The sequence below is a fragment of the Phalacrocorax aristotelis genome, chromosome 15 (genome assembly GCF_949628215.1).
Source record: "Phalacrocorax aristotelis chromosome 15, bGulAri2.1, whole genome shotgun sequence".
NCBI classification, from domain to species: Eukaryota; Metazoa; Chordata; class Aves; order Suliformes; family Phalacrocoracidae; genus Phalacrocorax; species Phalacrocorax aristotelis.
This window is the reverse complement of record NC_134290.1, coordinates 6,082,751-6,102,056: the sequence shown is the minus strand read 5'-3', so window position 1 is coordinate 6,102,056 and position 19,306 is coordinate 6,082,751. Positions and strand designations below refer to the sequence as shown.

Below are 19,306 nucleotides of genomic sequence, written 5' to 3'. Positions count from 1 at the left end.
GAAGAATGATGGTTTATTGTAAATGCACAAACGTGATGGCAAAAAGCGGACTGAGCAGGCCCTGGGCACGTCTGAAATCTTAACTCCCAGCCTCATCCCACTGCACAGCGAAAGCATAGATAATTACACAAGCTGTAGTGTAGTGGTAAAATTTAATCCAAAGTATCTTCACCAATTTTGAACTTTTCAATGCTGTGAAGCATAGTCCAGCAGTCCATCTAATACTAGAAACCTCTACTTCTTGGAGGGGAAGAGTATTTTCTGCCAGGGTAAGACTGATTAAAGTAACACACAGTTCCAAGTTGATGCTTCTTTTATTAGAATCTCATATAATGGTTTTTAAATGTAAAATACACAATTTATGGCACTCAAGGATCAAAATCTTAAAGCTTGAACAAAGCTTAAAAAACTCTAGGTTGCGAAGAAAAAGACATACTAACCCAACATCTTCAGTATGTTAATTTGAAAACATAAACAAAGTAGGATTTCATTTATAGCATTTGGTAGCTCAGATAAGCAATGTGAAAAGCTGAATTACAAAAGAAACAATACAACCCAACATTCATGCTACAAGTTTACCTTTCCACAACTATTAGTACTTCACTTCCAGATCAGTTCTTTCCACCAAAAAGATGCTGAAGTGGCAAAAAGATTATACTGGGGAAAAAACAACAACAACAAAAAGAGCATATTAGATTTAAAATACTTTTCTGAGAACTGTGAGAACAAGGCAATTTCTGTCCACCAGAAAGACACAACCCCAGCACAAACTAATACAGAGGAAGACTGAAAAAACACAGTGGAAACAAAGGATAACTTGTGCCGTAATGGTCTAGTCTCAATAGTTAAAGGGACTGGGATACATTATGATCAACAAGTTGTTTTATTTCTTCCAAAACTAACTCACCTACTAAACAAACAGTTACTGCCAATGTTCAACTTGTGCTGTGCAGAGTGTGTATCTCTTGTGGGATACAGCTTCCACAGCTTTAGAGCATTCCTTTAGCCAGCAACGCCCAGCAACTCTTTGCACAGCTACTTTAATCTCAGATTAAAGTGGTGTCTTTGGGAGTCAAAGTTACAAAGGCCACAGTTGCTAAGAGGCCAAGTAAAGGTCATACTTACCTTAGCGGGACTAAAGGTCAGTCCGGGGAAGGCCTTGTTAGAAAGGGGAGTGCTTAAGTCCTTTAGAAATTTGGCTGGAGATGGCACTCCTCAGCTGATAAAAGCCACACTGTATGAGGGCTACGACTGAGGTCAGTAACCGTCCCCTGAGGAGCTCCTTTCCCAAAGACAGCACAAAAGAGGAACATTTATGGGGAATGTTGCACCTCACCATAAGACAGAAGCACATCCCTGAATGTTCCTTTGCCTTGGGAGACTTTGGTTTAACAACAGAAAAGATGTACCCATTCTTCAAGCTCATGTAGAATCACCTGACCTGCCAGAATCAGGCAGTCTCTGACACAGGCTTGGACGTAGCCAGGCCTGCACTTGCTGCATTAGTACCTTCTCCAGAACTTTGAGACACCTCTTCCTTCTGACTCCACGTTTCCTTTGTCTGCCATTTGGTCCATTTGCTGCAGTAGCTGCATGGCACCCTCAGCCTGACCGGTTGCTGTTCTTTGTTCAAGGTTAGATTCCTCAGGTGCCCCTGTAAGAAACAGCAGCAACAGCGAAAACATAGGCTTGCTCTCTCCACACTCCTTGCATGCCCAACAGCAGATCCTGAAACTGAGAGGTGGGTCCAGACTCTGACTGATGGGACACCTGGGAGGTTTCAAAGCAATCACAGTGCAGACTGGTTTGGAGGTAGGCTCCCATCTCACAGCCCAGCTCTGAAAGAGCTACGTAGCCTACCTCTACGGGTGGGAATTCATTACATGGGGAGTGAGGCTCAGCAAAAATGATTGGTAACCTACCGCTTTATGGTTTTTCCTCATTCCTACTCTCACATGCTGTAAAATAGCAAACATGATTTTCAGAGGAAAAGTAATACCGATGTAATCCTTGCAGCTTTTGATTTAATGTGACCAATCTGAATGAAACAATCCAGGAATTCCTTACTTACAGAAATTCACTTGGTTACAGCCCACAGTAAGGGATGCTTGGCTAAACTCACACTCATTTTCTTTGAAACAACTCTGAAAGGAAAAGGAACCCAAGAACTGTTACACAATGTAAAATTCTATTGTACAGGAGATTGTGCTTTGTTTGGTTGCTTTAAGAACTGAAGGGTAAGGTCTACTCTCTCGTTTTGCAATTTTGGTGTTTTTCCTGCTACTATGAGGATTTCCTTCACCAATATATTTCTACCCCTCCCTCCTCAGGACATTCACAGGCCTAACGTAAAGCTGTAATTCACTGAGTAGACTTTAATAGAGCAGATAGAGAAAGGATAACAGCAGCTGTGGCATAGACATATTTTACAAAACATGGACAGAGGTGCTGTGGGAAATCACAGCCACGGGACAATACAGGTCCCTAGACATTAGCCCTGCTAAGACACAGTCACAGGAAACAGAGTAACAGGGAAGGGACAGAAGTAAAAAGTGCCAGAAGCAAGAGGTGAGCCAGGAATACCCGTTAGGAAGGCTATCGGCAATGCAAAGGAACACAAACAACAACATCAGCATGTAAGCTTCTTTAAGAGAGCATAAAACAACTTTGTCAGAGAGAGAAGATAACAGAAGAATAGACCCACTCCCCGATGGTGTTTCTCTTGCACTAACTCAGGTTCAAGCAAGATTCCAAACTTTAGATGTCCTGAGATCTTTGCAGTTTAGTCTCAGAGGATTAACTCAGTTAGGAAGATTATCTGCAGTGACTGCCTTCAGTGTCTCTCAGTTCTCTTCCTTTCTTTCTTTGACTTCTACTGGTGCATTTGGTAAGTGGAAAGATACACAGGCTCGACTCCAGTCATCCTGACCAGATAGCCTACTGTCAAATCACAAGCCCAGAAGACATTTGAGGAGAGCTGAAAATGCATTCTATTTAACTGTCTGCAGCACTTAACAGTGACTGCGGCTCTTCCATGCTCCTCCTTCTGAACTGAGTGCTAATGTTGTAAAGTGGATCTGTCTGCTTACTACATGTAGGATTTCCTTCACATTTAACGAGACCCTTCCCTTTTTGAGATGCATTCTAAAAATCCAGGTGGATTTGATGTCATATACTGCTGATAAACTGAACAAGAGCCCTGGAGGAATAATCAGAAGGTTCCTGAGAAAGTACAGGAGCTATCGATATGTTTTTTCCAAAACCTAATCCTTCATCTCATCCTGAATACCAAAAGCAAACCAAATGGAAGCATGTCATAGAAGCACCTGGCTCTGAACACCTAAAAACGCACATAAGGGAGAGGTCACCTGCCCATGATTTCAGGCAGTGCTCGTGACATCTGGTCTGGTATTCCTAAAGACAACAGTTTCTGTCTGGACACCCCTCTCTGTGTAACAGTGTCCTGACTACTGCAAATTTGAGGTACGAGTCGTGGTGGCACAAGCATCTGTTCTGAAGGTTCTTCTCACCTGAACTGGTATTTGCTGAGCTGATGATTCATTCGTCATAGTTCCAGTTTACCTGCAAAGAGCTCAGGACATGTCCTCCCACATTAATTAACACAATACGAGATTACAGCGATGTCTGCCACATAGTACATTACTTCTCAGGGTCCAGCGTGCTAACCTGGCGCTCCAGTTTTCAAGGACTGTAATGTTTGGGAACAAGGAGCAGAGGCATTCTGGGGACAGTGGTTACAGCAAAGTGGGGAATACAAAAGCATCTTTCAGAGGATGACCCTTACCCCACCAACAGACTCTTTGGGGCACCTGAGGAAAGAAGCCAGGAGGGGCATGTATAGAGAGACCTGTCACTAATCCCACAAAGGTAAGCTGAGGGGGAAAAAAAAAAGCAATACAGGTTTTAAAGACAAACAAGCCTGCTGTTTGAGAGAAGTTCTTCTGTACTGAACACTCTTGAGGAGTTACCAAGCAGTCTCCTTCCTATCTTGAAAATCCAACAAACCTCTCAAAAACCCCTCTTCTGAAAGGAAGCTGTGGGCTTACAAGGTGAGGGCTGTTTCAATACAGGAGTTTATCTGTGCAGGCTGAAGGTAACCATGCACCTAGTAGCACCTGAAATTGCAGGCTACTGTACACACAGTGAAGCCCTGCAGAGCAGTTATGCTGGGACTGGTCCTTTGAAACCAGCTCTACAGGAGCAAGCAGGCAGTATGCCCTGGCCATCTGAGATTTCAAGCAAGCCCACAGTTGTGGAGTCAGCCAGTTGTGGAGAGGTCCAAAAGCTTCCTGAAATGGGGGCAGCCTCTCATCATGCAGAAATCCAGGTATCTGATGCAGCTGTTCATATCCCAGGGAACAGTGGGAGAAGAAGCTGTTCCTTTTATACTACCAGGCAACTTTGTGGACAATTGCAGGACGAATGAGTTTGCCTCCTCGGAAAAGACTCTATCCCAAGAGTTGGCGAGGGAAAAAAGCCAGGAAGACGATAGTGTGGCAGGGATTTGAACTAAATTTAGAATGGGTATCAGCCTGCACAAAATGGATGAAATGCACTGGGCGTTTGGGAGGATGGGCAACAGCGAGGAGGAAGAGAACAGGGGTGTTGGGGAAGACGCTGTTACCTAAAGGGTGTGCCTAACAGCAGCCCTGTCAGAGCAGCGTTTTAGCCTGTGGGCTAAGAGAAAAAGAATCTTCCCCTCCTGAAAAGGTCCTTGGAGAACAGTGGGTTTAGAAAGCAACTGCCAACCCCTCTGGAAAAACCCTGTTGTAAATCTGCCACTCAATGCCATAGTGAGAAAAGGTATGACACTGTTTCAAGAAGAGGGAGGTGCCTGCAAGGCCGTCTGCACAGAGAAAGACAACTGGGTGTGGAGTGGCAAGTACTCTCACTGAAGCCAGTGACAAGGTGTCAGCAACCACTCTTGGTCCTTCATGCAGTTCTGCACGAAGCGGCGTCTGAGGTAAAAGAGGACTGGAGTCTTCAAGACAAGGCAGGGCATGTTTCAGGTTGCTCTCTCAGAGGCTAAGCTCATGCCTAGAGTTCATAGCACGACAAAAAAGCTTGTGTCGTCTCCATGTAAAACTCATCCCTTGCCTAAGTTTGATGAGCAGGAATCAAAAATGTCTCGATGCAGGTGAAAAGGGAAAAAAAATTACCTGGAGGCATTTTTATGCTTTATGCCACTTTAAGCATCCAGGACTAAACAGTTGTCTTTCTGAATATTCTGTAGCTTACCGGTTCAAATCCGTGCTTCTCTTTACCAATATAGTGAACGCACTCGGCTCCGGTTCTAAAAATAAGTCAAATAAGCAAGCACTGAGTTTACAAGAAGTCACAAAAAGGAAGCAATCTTGCCAATGGCTACTCCAAGTATTTAATTAGATATCAGGATTTCAGTACCCCAGCCAACCAGATAAATACCCTTAATCTGTATTTGTACTCATGTTTCAAAGTCTCCTTTAAGAAATTGCAATATGCACTCATTCCGCTATTAGGCTTTCTATTTGTCTAGTAAAACCAACAAGCAGTTAAAGAGAAAAGAAGTGTTACGTGACATGAAAAGGGGGTTGAGCAGCGAGTCGGGAAAGCTTGCAAATCCTACAAGGTTACTGACACAAAGAGAAGGGCAGGTAGCAAAGAACCATAGAAAGATCTTACAAGACTCGGTCATGAAGCAATAAAATGGCAGAGGAAAACCTGTGCAGAGAGGTACAAAGTGATGCATGTGGGGAAAAACCCTGGCTTCACACATGAAATAGTGCTCTTCTGGCCGATCGGTATCGCTGGGGAGTGACACCTGGAGATTCTGATAGCTCAACACTCAGTAGCACCCCAACAAAACCCAAATCCAAATCCACCATGAGGAATTATGAGCAAAAGAGCTTGTCCAAAAAGAAAAGAAATGCAAGAGGTGGTCTGATTGCAGTAGACAAACTCCTTCCTAGTGGGGAAATGCTCAGACTGAATGAGCTCTTCAGTCTAACAGAGTAATTGGAAGAAAATGACAGAAGGCTTGAAGCTGATGCCACACCAGTTTAATTTTGAAATCAAGAATACACTTTGAAATCATTTACTGTTTTAACCTTCCTTGGAATAGCATAATTACTGGGGCAAGACACAGGACTAAGAGAGAACTGCCAGGCTGGATCATGAAACAGCCCTTTCTGGCCTTGTATTTTATGATTCTTCAACTCATGTCTTGGCTAAAAGAGATGAGAAAGCATTCTGGATCCTGGTCTCATTCTTTACTCATTTCCAGCAGTTTTATTGTGACTAGGAACTGACAGGGGAGGAGGGAAATGAAAGGACTACATTTCTATGAGCAGAAAAAGAACTGGCTTCAGACTTCTCCTGGTATGATCTCTGTGTGAAATATATTTGGGAACTGGGTAGAATATAAGGCAGCAAGGGAGATGATTTGACATGGTCTGTACATTGCCATGGAAGGGGAAAGGTGAGCACAAACACATCTGATCACAACGCTGGATCTGGGACTGTCTGCCACGTATTTGTGAATATCAAGTACAGACAGGCATTTTCTTTTTTTAAAAGCTACACTCCATGAAAGAAAGAAAGCTGCTAGACTATAACTAATAATGGGCCTGCTCCTGAAAGGTAATCACGAACTAAGCTTGAAGTTAGCCAACATGAGCAAGCATTGCACACTCATGCTGAAGGCAGCCAGCAACATCCTGAGCTGCATTAGGAAGAGTTTTGCCAGCAGCCCGAGGGAGGTCCTTCCCCTCTGTGCAGGGCTGCTAAGGCCAGTCGGCATGCTCTGTCCAGGCTGGGCTCCCCAGGACAAGACTGGAACTCAGTGAGGTGAGCCCAGCAAAAGGCCACCAAGATGACAAAGGGACTGGAGCACTTTTCATATGCAGAGAGGCTGGGAGAGCTGGGACTGATCAGCCTGGACAAGGCTCAGGGGGTTCTTCTCAATGTACATCTGATGGGAGGGAATGAAGAAGAGGGAGCCAGGCTCTCCTCAGCAGTGCCTCCTGGCAGGACAAGAGGCACAGGGCACAAACTGCAAAACACGAAATGAAATCTGGACAGAAGAAAACACTCTTTGACTGCAACTGTGGTCAAGCACTGCAGCCAGTTGCCCACAGAAGTTGTGGCATCTCCACCCTTGGAGTCCACTCAAAATCTGAGGGGACACGTCCTGGGCAACCTGCTCTGGGTGACCCTGCTGGAACAGGAGGGGTTGGACTCGATGATGTCAAAGGTCCGAAAAACCTTAACAATTCTGTGAAAACCACGGATATGGTCCTCAGCCTCAAGCTGAGAGGCAGCCTTCATCAGCCGACTCAGAGGAACAGGCTGGGATGCAGCTAGAAAGCTGTTCCCAGTTCTTCCCTTGTCAGCCCTGGGTCAGGTGTGCAAGCCAGTGCACTGTGTTGGCTAGTTGCCAAGTCCTCACCCCACTGCGATTCTACAGATAACATTAAAACAAAGGAGATAAACAGGAAGACCTCTAGTTAATGGCAAGGGAACCTGAAACCATAGGGCAACTCTTCTCCAAACATGGGCCATGCTGCTTAGATTCTGTCAGCTATGAAAGAAAAGGATGAAGACAAGAGGGGCAAAGGATTACACAGGAATGAAATGTGAGGAAACAACGAGAGACATTAAAAATATTGATATGTGCCCTGGAAGATACTTTTGTAGTCAACTCACCTGTCCATACCCAACTGTGGGCATGAGGTCTCTGCTCTGACTTCCACTCTTCTCCTCTTCACTGTTTCTTCCACTGCAGTACTTTCTGACACTTCATTTCTTCTCTTGACCTTCAAAACATTGCAGACTTGGTGTTCATAACACTTGATTTTGACTTTTCTGTTTTACAACAAAATTCAGAGTTCATATACATCCCTAGTTTGCAAAACTGACCATGTTTATACAACAAAACCCCCAAAAAATTGTTTAGGAATAAAAGATTAGCAGTCTTATTCAAAGAGCAGATAAGCACTGAGAGACCACTGAAGAATTATCCCCAACAGTTTTAAACAAGAAATACTGCTTTCCAGGACATCCTATGTGCCCCATTTTTAGAGAAGGGCTGAGGAATGTCAGTAGCCGAATGTAATGCTAGCAGAGACACTGGGATTTTCTTCTGGGGAATTTGGACAGGACAACTTAACTAATTCACTCTGTCTTCAGACACTCACCCATACTGAAAACAAACCTATCGGAGCTCCCATTAAACAAAAACTTTCCAAAGAAGCTTAACTTTAGTGTTTATGACACATACAGCACCTAGGAAGCTACTTCATTATTCAGCAATATTGACCTCATACAGACTCTCACAGTGAAGAAACCATTGGACAGCTCAGCTCAGACTTGTAGAAAACACATTTAACTGAAGCCAGCAGGACTCTCAGGTCCTGAGGCAAGACTTCATTCAAAGTCCGATGGAACTGACAGGAAGATTACTCTCAAATTGGATGCCTCTAGGTGAGAATTCAGTGCCACCTTACACTGCCTGACTGGCACCTAGAAATAGGAGAACGATAGCATTGCCTATATATACACATATATATATTCTGTTTCTCCAGACTATTTAGAATATAACTTTAAAAAAAAAAAAACCAAAACAAAACAAACACACAGCTTACATGCTCATCACTGCCCTTGTTTACTTCTTTACCTGTAACAGAGGTATTATAAAATTTGGTGAATATTTGGTGACTGGACTTTCTTTAACCAACTTAAGAGTACATTTTTGCATTGCACCTCACTTTCCGAGAACAAGATAAACTCCTTAGAAACCATGCTGGGCTTGCATATGATATGTAGAAACTGGAAAACTGCAAATAAAGCTCTTTCAGAACTAGAATTCCTGGCTATGAATACCACATGTCGATGGGATGGGGACAATTGCTGTTCCTGAAGAAGTCAAAGGAGTCTTCAAAAGAGACGAAGGAACTGAAGAACTGTTGGCACCACTCTGTGTTTTGGGCACCAGGCGGAAGGTACAAGGACATCTGGAGCATAGTCTCCAGAGAATATTGGCCAGCTAACCTCTGAGGCATGGGATCCAAACACATTTTCCTGGAGAAAAATCCCTGCCAGCAGAAACTTGAAACATCAGTGCCTGAAATTAACAGCACGTTATGCTGGGCATAATTTTAGAATAGAAACATTGTACAACTATCTGCAGAGGGTAACTAAATACTGGAGCAAGGTGTACAGGGAAGAGAGAAGAATTCTCCACGTTTAGAAGTTTTTACATCCAAACATGGCATATTTGATAGGGGACGCTGCATGCAGCAAATGGGCAAGACTAAGCAATGACTACTTGTCCATTTTACAATGGAGACCAGACTATCTACTAAGCAGCCATACGTAAAAACAGCAGCTTTTCCCGGGGACCAATAATCAGAACAGGAAATAGTCAGGACAAGCGCTTCGTTTTCACAACAGAGGAGGTTAAACATAGAGTCCCACAGAAGTCTCAGCTGGGGCCTGGGGCTGTTCAGGGAATTCACAGAAAACCTGCAAAGATGAGATACTAGGGAAGTGAGAACATTTGGTAATTCTACAAAAGACATTATTACCATTATTACTATCACCATGTGAAAAAACAAACGTATTCTTGCTTTAGGAAAATAGAAACGGAGAGCGTGAAGTTCAAAGTCAACAAATGTAGTCAAGCCTAAGGACGAAAAACATGCGTTCCATATACATGGGCTGGCTCCAGCCTAGCTACTGACGCTAAAGAATGAAGGTTAGGAGCCACTGAGCATTGCTTCATAAAAATACTAGCTGAAGAGTCAGCAATGGTTGAAAAGGCAAAGAGAAATTAAATAAATTTTAGAAAAGCAATACGGGACAAAAGAGAACACACTGTTCAGCTCCGTTTCAAATCCAAGGTACAGCCATACTGCACGCCGTTTTGCACCCTGCAATTCAAAGACACATTAGATGAAGGGAAAGGGAAAAGCAAGTCATAGATCACAGATGTTTCCAGAAACTATCCAAACATAACCGTACAGACTTACCGCAAGATACCTTTTGCTGAAATGAGTTGAGTTCTAGATACATAGTGCAAATGTAGGGATAAGGCACCAGATGGACATTCTCATGTTTGAATCTCATCTTTGATACTCTCTCCCATTTACTCAAATCTGAGACTAATGATAAGACTGAAGAACATAGCACTAACATTTCAAAGGAGCAGAAGTCCTGACAATGTCTTCTCGTAAAGCTTCAAAAGTCATACTGCACTCCACATGTGTATAAGGGAGCAAATACAATCTGTCAGTATGACCCTTGTGAAAAAACTCTTTACAAGCAACACTCATCCAAGTGGTGCTCTCCCATCAGTCACTTGTATTGATAGTGCTCTGTTTCCTTAGCTGTATTTGGCTTCAGGCCCGCAGGATCGCAGGAGATCCCGCACGTTCTCCCACAAGAAACAACCTGCCAGGCTCTTCCAACCCTACGAATAAAACCTCATCAGCTTTCCTAACTAAAAAGTAATTACTTTTAAAAATATTTTAAAAATTGAAAAGGGCTAGGATTCGTAGGAGTAGCGCCATTACATTTACTTCACAGTTCAAAATGGGAGGAATAATGATAATTTACACGACAACTGCTGCAGTTACAGATGTTCCTTCCTGTGGGTGCAGTTCTGACACCTAGGAGCTCATGCACGCCAGAATGGATGACGCTAGTCAGCAGCCTCCTTACATGCCTCTGATCTCAGGAAGAAACAAGTAAAATGAATACTTTTAGTCCATTTGCTAGCAGAAACTAACATCCTAAGGACTGGAGATGGAGCCCAACATTTGCCTAGATAAAACATTGACACAATCAGTTCCTTTAAGGGATTAATTTGCTCGTTTGAGTTTGGCTTGAAGGACTCCTGCAGCTGGTGATTAACTTAAGAGTTATGCTACAGCAAGGAGCCCGACACACAGATTGCAGGACAACTCATCGCACCAGGCCTCTGAGCTTGCAGTTCTCATCGGGGCCCAGTGCTGGCTCAGCACATGGACGGACTTCCAAGTTCCAGAAATACAAGTTCATGAATCAAACACTCCTCAAGCATGCGGGCAAAACTGGCTGAGCTTTAGTGAAGCAAACCAATGAGGCTTTGTTTGTTTGGGTGCTTCCTGTCTAACAATGTTCTTGGCTAGGTTCTCTTCCTGGCAGTAACAGCAATAACTTTGCTATCACACGTACCAGCCTCTGAAAGAGAAAGCGGACGACCTCATTCTTGCCTACTATTACCAGGTGCGGCAATAATGCAGTCTTCCAAGACTGGAAAGGAATGCCCTGGAGGCGGAAACACATGGGTGTTCATTACTCCTGGGCACCCAGAACCACAGCAGGTGATGCCAAAGGGCCTGATCCAAGTCACAAATTAACACACCTTAGGACTGAAAAGGCTTCCCATTCAATTAACTTCCTTTTCAACAACAGCCTCAGGAGAGTAACTTCTTTTTAACCCTTTACACTGGCACAGCTACAATATTTAATCCTCACGTACCATTGAAGAAAACTACTGGGGTCTTCTCTACTAGCGGGCCAATGTCGCTGAGGCTGTAAGGAGCGTTTTATGGTACGTTAACCTCTTGAAACAGTGCACTAGCTTTGCTTGCAATCACATTAGTTGGGCTTCCTGTGACTTTATCTATGCACATTCATTTTCTCTGGCTAAATCAGATTTGGAACACAGGGGTGTTCATCTGAAAACACTGCAAAACACTTCACATCAGTTCTCTGGTGAAGGCAACTGAGGAGGATCTTCTTCAGCTAATGTAAAACTGCAAAGCGCAAAGCAGTCATACTCCAGCTAAAGATCTGCACACGACTAGACATGAATGTCAAATTAAGCAATGCCCAACATATACAAGTCATTCAATCTTTTCTTTTACGACTAGGAAAGAAAGGATACATGGAAAGACAGTGAAGTGGTCTGTAGAAAATGGATGTAAATCATCAAGATTTCCAAGGATCACTCGAATCGCTTCCTGGAGAGGCCAAAAAGAGAAACAAAGGAAGATTATTGACAATATAGCCATGATTCCACTGCAAAGTACAGTTTTGAGGCTTGGGAAAAAATTAAAATTACTTTACAGTTTGCATGAATTGGAGAAGAGCAGGTTCTAGATATTTTGCTTTTTCTCCTCCCCTTCTCCACCCTGCTCCCTCCCGTCACCTTAGAGTGAGCTGCACTAACAGACTCCTAGAAATTAAAGGGAATGACTATCTTAACCTTGAATTAACACAGGAGCATTACTATGGAGAGTGGAGGTGACCTTTTAAATTTAAGAAGCGTTACATTTAAGAAGTCTCCTTTTTTTCCAGCAAAACACGTGTAGTGTTGACCTGTTTCAAAAATAAACATATTTCTCTTTTTCTAAATATTGACCCAATTCACCTACAAAGGAACTGTAATTCAGCCTCAACAAACTCCTGCTTTACAAACAGGAAACTTTTTCCAGTAATACCTTTCAATATTTTAAAAAGTGAAAAAGAAAAAAAATTAAACAATGATTTTCCATATCAATTAAAATCCACATATTTTCTTCAACAGTATTTGTAACACTATTACCACACTCTCAAGGTTTTTTAAAATTAAGTAATAGGAGCACTTTTAAGCAGGCACTATAATTGTCTCATTTCCTCAGGAATGGCCGGGGCTTTCTTCCATCTCAGGAAGGAGACAACAACCACCGAACTCATCAGTTGCAACCCAGCTTGGTCACAAAGTAATGGCATCATTAAAAGAACAACCACTGGTTCCGCTAGCTCCACAGCTATGAGGAACGCATGTGCAATTTAGCACTAGGTGAGCCTCTGTCAAGCTTGCTAGTGCTGCCACAGCTCCTGAAAAAATAGCAGGGTTTGACAGCCAGTCAAGCCTGAGAAGCTAAAAGCGCTACTCAGGTCTGGGGCTGAGAGTGAAACTATGGGAAAGTACTACTGCAGAATGAATTTGAACAGGAATGAAAAAGGAGCTGGGTGCAACTAGCTTGACAAATAGGACTTTTGATTTGTCCAGTTTTAACAGCCAGTAGCTTCTCTGAAACACTTAAAAACATCACTCCTCTATGCTAATGCTGTCTGTTGATGACCTTTTTCATACACGTCACTATTTTCACCTTCTCACCTCTCCAGAGAAGCTCCCCATTACTCTCGTTTGAAATGTTGCATGTGACAAAGTGTCCTCAGTCCCATAATGGACAAAAGATTTGCTCAGCCTAACATTCAGCTAAGGTCCCATGCACCTGCTTCATCTCCTACCTCTAACTCCTTGACAGCGCTTTCGGTGTTGTCGAGGTCGGGAGCACTGTGAAACAAACAGAGAGTTAGTCCCAACCCAATCAAAAAGCAATGAAGCTACATTCATTCTAAGACTTTAAGCAACAACAAAACATCATTCCCACTGTACAGAGAAAACACTTAGCAGGCAGATGAATTCCTCGGGTTTTGTTCTCAAAAAAACATCCATTATCCCGCAAGGACAGTTTCTTGTGAAATTTCTGCCCATTTGTATCTGGTGTGTCTGAGGACACACTGGATGAGAAATCAGATCTTTTCAGTCGATCCTCAGTAACCTTTAGGACTGGTTTTTTTGACAACGTGCCCTCAAACCAGCACCTCTGTCTTCTAGCCTATCACGATGCCATTCTACTCAAGGAACTAGAAGAAAGACCAGCAGGACACATCTCCAATCCCCTCCACAGTGCAAACCTGCAGAGGACAGGCCTTCACAGCATTGGAGCTACGCCCTGTGATGCTGGGAGTTGTATACTGCGCACATCAAACTGTATTCCCAAATATATTAGCCACATCTTTCATAAGCCAGCTTCTCAAAAGTTGTCTGCTGCTTACTATCAGCCAACAATAAAATGCACAGGGAGAGAGAAGGTCTCGAAGAAAATCCAAACCCATTAAAAAGTAAACAAGTCACATAACTGTTACTTGGAAAGAAGTAAATACTGTGGAGTGTAAGGAATTATGGCATGCAAGTATTCTCTGGTATATGGTCTGGTAAGCAGCCATTCTCGTATCCTCCACAGTCATGGTCCGCAGCCAGAACTCTGCCAGAGATGAGAACTTTCCTTCCTCCTCAGAAAGGCTCTCTCCTCGCCTGATACGGAACAAGTTAACAAAAGGAATTGCACAGCGCACCACAGCAGAAGGGCAGGTATCACCCACCCAAGACTCATGCCGTGGTCATGAAGCCTTCACGAATCAGCAGGGAAGCAAAAGTACAATTCAGGAAGGGACATTGCTGTGGTGATGAGAAGAGGATGGAGAGAATGGAAGAAAGCAAGGCACCATCCAGAGCCTCCTGACAGGGATGTCAGATCTGCTATCTGACTGTGGGGGGATTCACTGGTTGGGCTGGGGGAGGGCTTGGGGAGGAGGGGGTGATTATTGTCTTTTAAGCCTGGAGTGTGGAGATGCAAAAACAGAGTAATCTTTGAATCGTTAAAGAAGGGAAGACCCTTCATTGTTACCTGGGTTTCCCTGGGGATTCAGGAGACCTTCAGTGAAGATGACCTTGCTGTAGAGCAAAAGCCTGCACGCATAGATAATCCGCTCTATGATCAGCTGGGATCAACTCTGGCAACTCTTTCAATGTTCTTTTGGAAACTTGTCCTCAGGTCGGTCACCATCTTATTGTGGGGAAAAGGAGCTCACTTCCTAAATCTGCATAAGGCTGTGTATGTACTTAGGACTTATTCCTTTACTCTTTCTCAGGGCTTGGGAGTGAATCCGAATGCTTTGAATAAGTACCCCCTATTCACCACAACCATGACACAGTGGGCAAGAGCTTCACATGCTTCACTGTAAAAGGAGCTGCTTTTGCTGTTTCACCATGTTGGTGTGAACACCGATTTGATGAGCTCGCTACCAATTCCAGAACTTACTACAAAACACAAAAGGTGCTGCAAGAGTCTTGTGTCCTATTCCCTCACATATAACAATGAATTGCAAGAACTGATGGACTTCTCTGTCTCGTTACAGGCTGCCAAGCTCAGACAGGTGTAGTGCTCTCTACCATCAGGAGACCAAACACCTGAAGGCTGTTCAGAAACACATGCACGCTGCTGGCAGTGCCTTCCAAAGGGATTATGCTTACAGACAAGAGCAATATTTCAAGGATCTTCTGAACACTACACAACACCACAAGACACCTTCCCCTCCGAAATCAACACAGAGAACAAAACAAGGAGGAAGGTTAATCCTCCTGGGTCTGAAACTATTCCAGCAAAATGCTAATAAGCAAAGCTAAAAAACAATTGTGTTTCGATTCATCCCAAAATAAAGTCATGCACAGAATTTCAAAGAGCCAGCCTACAAGGAAAAAGGAGACAAGTGTGGCATGAGATTTAATGTAGCTTCAGGTCTGGAGACAGCCTAATTAGCATGATGATCATAGCACATTCTCTTCAATTCTTCTGCAGCTACCAACAGTTGCCTCTGGAGCAAACCCAGGCGCTGGCAACGCCTGCGCACATCTAATTGCAAAAGGAAATTCACTCACACTCATAAAACCACTCCACAGGCAGATGCTTGAGTCACTGCCTGTGGCATTTTAGCCCCGCTGCAACCTCACTGGCATGAAAACCGGGGGTTTGGGATGGCACAATGCTGTTCTGTTTCTCTGATGGAGGGATACTTGCTGATTCAAAAGGATCTCAGTCCTAGTTTCTGCATGGTTGCCACCATCTGAAAAGAGATTTAACCTCAACAGTTTGCAAGACCTTCCAAAAGCCTGTGAGGGCATCAGCCTTCAACTGTTGTCTGCTGATGATCACAGACTTGAAAGATGTACACAGGGAGCCAGATTATGCTGAGCCACTGCTTTTGGGGGAGGAGGTGGGTGTGTGTATTAACATTTTTTAATACTACCATTAATTATTTAGCAGAAGCTGAGACAGCAACAAATCATAAAGTTCCAGACCAACTTTGAGCTCTACAGAACACTCCTTCAGCAGGACATAATCTAGAAGCAGCTGGTTTGGAACACTACCCTTAAAACTGAGCAGCTCCAGCTCCTTTTTGCCAGAGTAGCTCAAACTCTGTCATTATTATAGATCGCAGCTGCCGGGATTATGAGTCTCCTCTCAAACTGAAAACTCCAGAGCTCCTTGAGTGAGATGGTCAAGGATTTGGCCACTCGCAAAAGCAACTGCACATCATCTCTGTGTGTCTGACCAGCAGACACAAGCAGATTCCTCCAGGGCAATACCCTCCGGGGAAGTCATTGTTTCACCTCTAAAAGATCGTCCTCTTTACTTGTTTGACACCTTCCCCACCCAACCAGATGACTCAGCACCCTGTGCTTTACTTTGCTGGCTACTAACTACAACTTCCTATTTGAGGCTTACCACACAGCCGTTGCCTCCCACAACCCTCCTATTCATTATGTCCCGCACACCCAAAGGCTGTTTTCCTTTCTCCTCTTTGCACGCCACCAGTACCACAGACTAAAATACTCTCCCTTCACTCTCATTTCTCAGGCTTGCCACTACATTGCCTTCTCTAGAAACTGAGAGAAGGAGTTATCCTAGAAGTCCTGCTCAGCCCCTCTGCCCACACGAGAGGCACGCTGTTGCTTCAAAGCAATGGGACAGCCTTGTCACAAACATATTTGAAAGAGGAGTGGCACTGGAAAGGGAACCTCAAGAGGAACAATCCCAAGAGCACAACAAACATCTACTGCCAGCAGCCAGTGACAGTTTCCAAAGACCCTTTCTACATCCACAGCGCCAGACTGCAAGGCCAGACAAAGGCACATTGCTAACAGGAGACGGCCCAAGAAACAAGTACATACTCCGAGCACAGAGCTCCAAGGTGGTGCTGGTTCTGACTGGGACACAGGTAATTTTCTTCCTAGCAGCTAGAATGGGGCTGTGCTTCGGATTTGTGCTGGAAACAGCGCTGATAACACAGGGGTGTTTTAGTTACTGCTGAGCAGTGCTTACACAGCATCAAGGCCTTTTCTGCTCCTCACACCGCCTCACCAGCGAGTGGGCTGGGGGGTGCACAAGGAGTTGCTTTACTTATTCAACTGTCTTTATCTCAACCCACAAGTTTTCTTACTTTTACCCTTCTAATTCTCTCCCCCATCCCACTGCGGGGCAGTGAGTGAGTGGCCGTGTGGGGCTTAGTTGCCGGCTAGTGTTAAACCACTACAGAGGCTCTAGAGCTTCTCAGTTAATGCTTAGAAAATTTCAAAATACTGCCAGTAAAAACAGCCTCTTCTTCCACTGAAGCACAAAATCCACACGTGGCAGGGAAACCGAGGTGTTTCCTACAGCTCAGACTACTCTCTCAGGCCAATGCTCAGCCTGTGCAAGTGCAGTAGCGACTTTTAAGCGACCACTTTCACAGGCAAAGGTGGTAGGAAATGAGGAGTCCCCGAGATCTGAATTTAGGGTCTCATATTAACTCACTGCTACGTGCAGTCAAACTGCAGGTTGACTTTTCAGCTTTAACGTGCTTACCTGTTCAAGTTGCCATACCGGATTTTAAATTTGTACACAAGCCTGCCTGCACGAAGAAACCGTGTTTCAGGCAATGGATAGGTAAATGGTTTCAACGACATCTTTCTTCCTCCCTGAATGCCAGCCTAGGGAAGCAGGAGAGTCAAAGGTAAATTCCTAAAACTCTTCACCAGATCCCATTCTGTCATACGAGAAGATTACACGCAGTTCTTCCTCTAAAGGACATTTTCAGAGAGAACAGATTTCCTACCACTCTCTCCTACAAGCCAGAAAATTGCGGATTCAAGTGTCCGTCCCAATAAAGCCGGGTATTTCTGAGCAGGATTAGAGGACGGATTTGAGGTGATGGGTATGCCGCCTTCAGCGGCACTGCTCTGGAAATACAGTTGCCAACGTCCCTGAGGCTTTACAGGCCTCTTGCCCGGGGGCTGGCAAGAAAGTCTCGTCGCAGCCCGTGACCGACCCCAGGCTGTGAGGGACCGCTCCCCCCGCCTGCTGTGGGTCCCGCAGCCCCTGCGGGCACAGCCCGGAGAAACTCCCGCCTCCCCACCCGCAAGTCTCCCCGGCCTCCGCCGGACAGCCGCCAGCGGGAGCCGGCCCCTGCTGCCCCCGCAGCCGCGGGGCGGGAGGGACGGGACAGGGCTGGCCGGGCCTGCTGGGGGAAAGCCGGGACCCGCCGCGGACGCCGGCCCAGCGCCCGGCCCGCCGAGAGGGGAGGAGATGCCGCCGCTTCAGCCCCGCCGCCCGCCTGCGACGCCCCCGGGCAGTCCCGGCGCCGGCGACCAACGCGCAGGCCGCCGCTCCGCTGAAGGCCGCCGCCGCCGCCGCCGCCCGCCCTTGCCTCAGCTGGGGCCGGGCCCGGCCCAGCCCCGCCCAGCCGGCAGAGCGCAGCGCCCCCTAGCGGCGGGGAGGGCCCGGCCCGGCCCCGCCCCGCCCCGCCGCCGGTGCGGGGGCCGGCTGCAGGCGAGGCCGAGCTCCTCTCGGGGTGCTGGCGGTGACGAGGGGCTGGCGGGCAGGACTCTGCTGCCCGGGGGTGGGTTTGCACCCCTGCGTACCCGCGTCCTTCCACTGGGCACCGCCCTGCCGCTGGTTTGGGGGAAGACTGGCACGTTCGTGCCTTGAGCTGCCCAGAGAGGTGGTGGAGTCACCATCCCTGGAGGTGTTCAAAAAAATGTGTAGACGTGACACTTCAGGGCATGGTTTAGGAGGCCTGGGGGTGTTGGGCTGGCAGTCGGACTTGATCCTAGAGGTCTTTTCCAACCTTACTGATTCTATGATTCTATTCTATGATTCTACGATGAAAGCTGTCCTGTGGGGATGCCAGCGCGGGTGTCTCCTGCTCCAGCCAGAGATGCCTCCGTGAGGATGCCTGTGGAGGGGACAGCCACCAGCATGGCTCAGGAGGGGACGGGACAGCTTGTTGGGGAGCTTTCTGATCGAGGGGGACCCCGTTTCAGAGACCCTGCCAACACTCGCTCAGCAGCACATGGCTGCATTGTTCGCACAGCAGGACTCTGGGCAAGTCACTGGGGATGCTGGGAACTGGCCCCAGCTGCAGAGGGGAAGGGTAGAAACGGCACAGCATAACATGACATGGCACAAAGTGCACTCAAGCACCCCAGCATGGCACCCTCTTTCCAGCCCTGGCGCAGGTGTGGGAGGGGGCAGAGGGGCATGACGTGCTCGGTGGCAGGTGCTGGAGGTGGCTGGGCCTGTGCTGCAGGGGTAGCATCGCAGGTCTGGGAAAGCTCCAGGACACGTCTTACCTGCTGCAGGGAAAGTTGGGTGTCAATCCTCAGCCACTG

General features: G+C 45.9%; 1 protein-coding gene across 4 annotated transcripts; it reads right to left on the bottom strand.

The window, feature by feature from the left end:
• Window positions 1-295: 295 nt before the first annotated feature.
• On the bottom strand, window positions 296-18,053 carry MAJIN (membrane anchored junction protein). Of its 4 annotated transcripts, none has more exons than XM_075110119.1 (11): window positions 17,752-17,837; window positions 17,502-17,626; window positions 13,282-13,327; window positions 11,930-12,005; window positions 10,029-10,160; window positions 8,643-8,674; window positions 7,705-7,814; window positions 5,260-5,314; window positions 2,072-2,144; window positions 1,510-1,654; window positions 296-657 (listed from the first exon to the last, which is right to left on the bottom strand). In XM_075110119.1, exons 2-11 carry the CDS (start codon window positions 17,600-17,602, stop codon window positions 612-614), a joined length of 816 nt encoding a protein of 271 aa, XP_074966220.1. In that variant the 5' UTR covers window positions 17,603-17,626; window positions 17,752-17,837; the 3' UTR covers window positions 296-611. The 4 variants fall into 4 exon arrangements, with proteins under 4 accessions (XP_074966220.1, XP_074966221.1, XP_074966223.1 ...); XM_075110120.1 differs by having other exon boundaries at window positions 10,029-10,154; XM_075110122.1 differs by lacking the exon at window positions 2,072-2,144 and having other exon boundaries at window positions 10,029-10,154; window positions 17,752-18,053.
• Window positions 18,054-19,306: the final 1,253 nt, after the last annotated feature.

What these genes read in the sequence shown, in the direction of transcription:
- MAJIN (XM_075110119.1), bottom strand. Translation starts at nt 17,602, where the DNA reads ATGTCGTTGAAACCATTTACCTATCCATTGCCTGAAACACGGTTTCTT. An exon ending in GCGCTGTCAAGGAGTTAGAG is followed by an intron (nt 12,006 to 13,281) that starts GTAGGAGATGAA and finishes TGGCCTCTCCAG; the next exon opens with GAAGCGATTCGAGTGATCCT. An exon ending in TCAGCAAAAGGTATCTTGCG is followed by an intron (nt 8,675 to 10,028) that starts GTAAGTCTGTAC and finishes CCTCTGTTACAG; the next exon opens with GTAAAGAAGTAAACAAGGGC.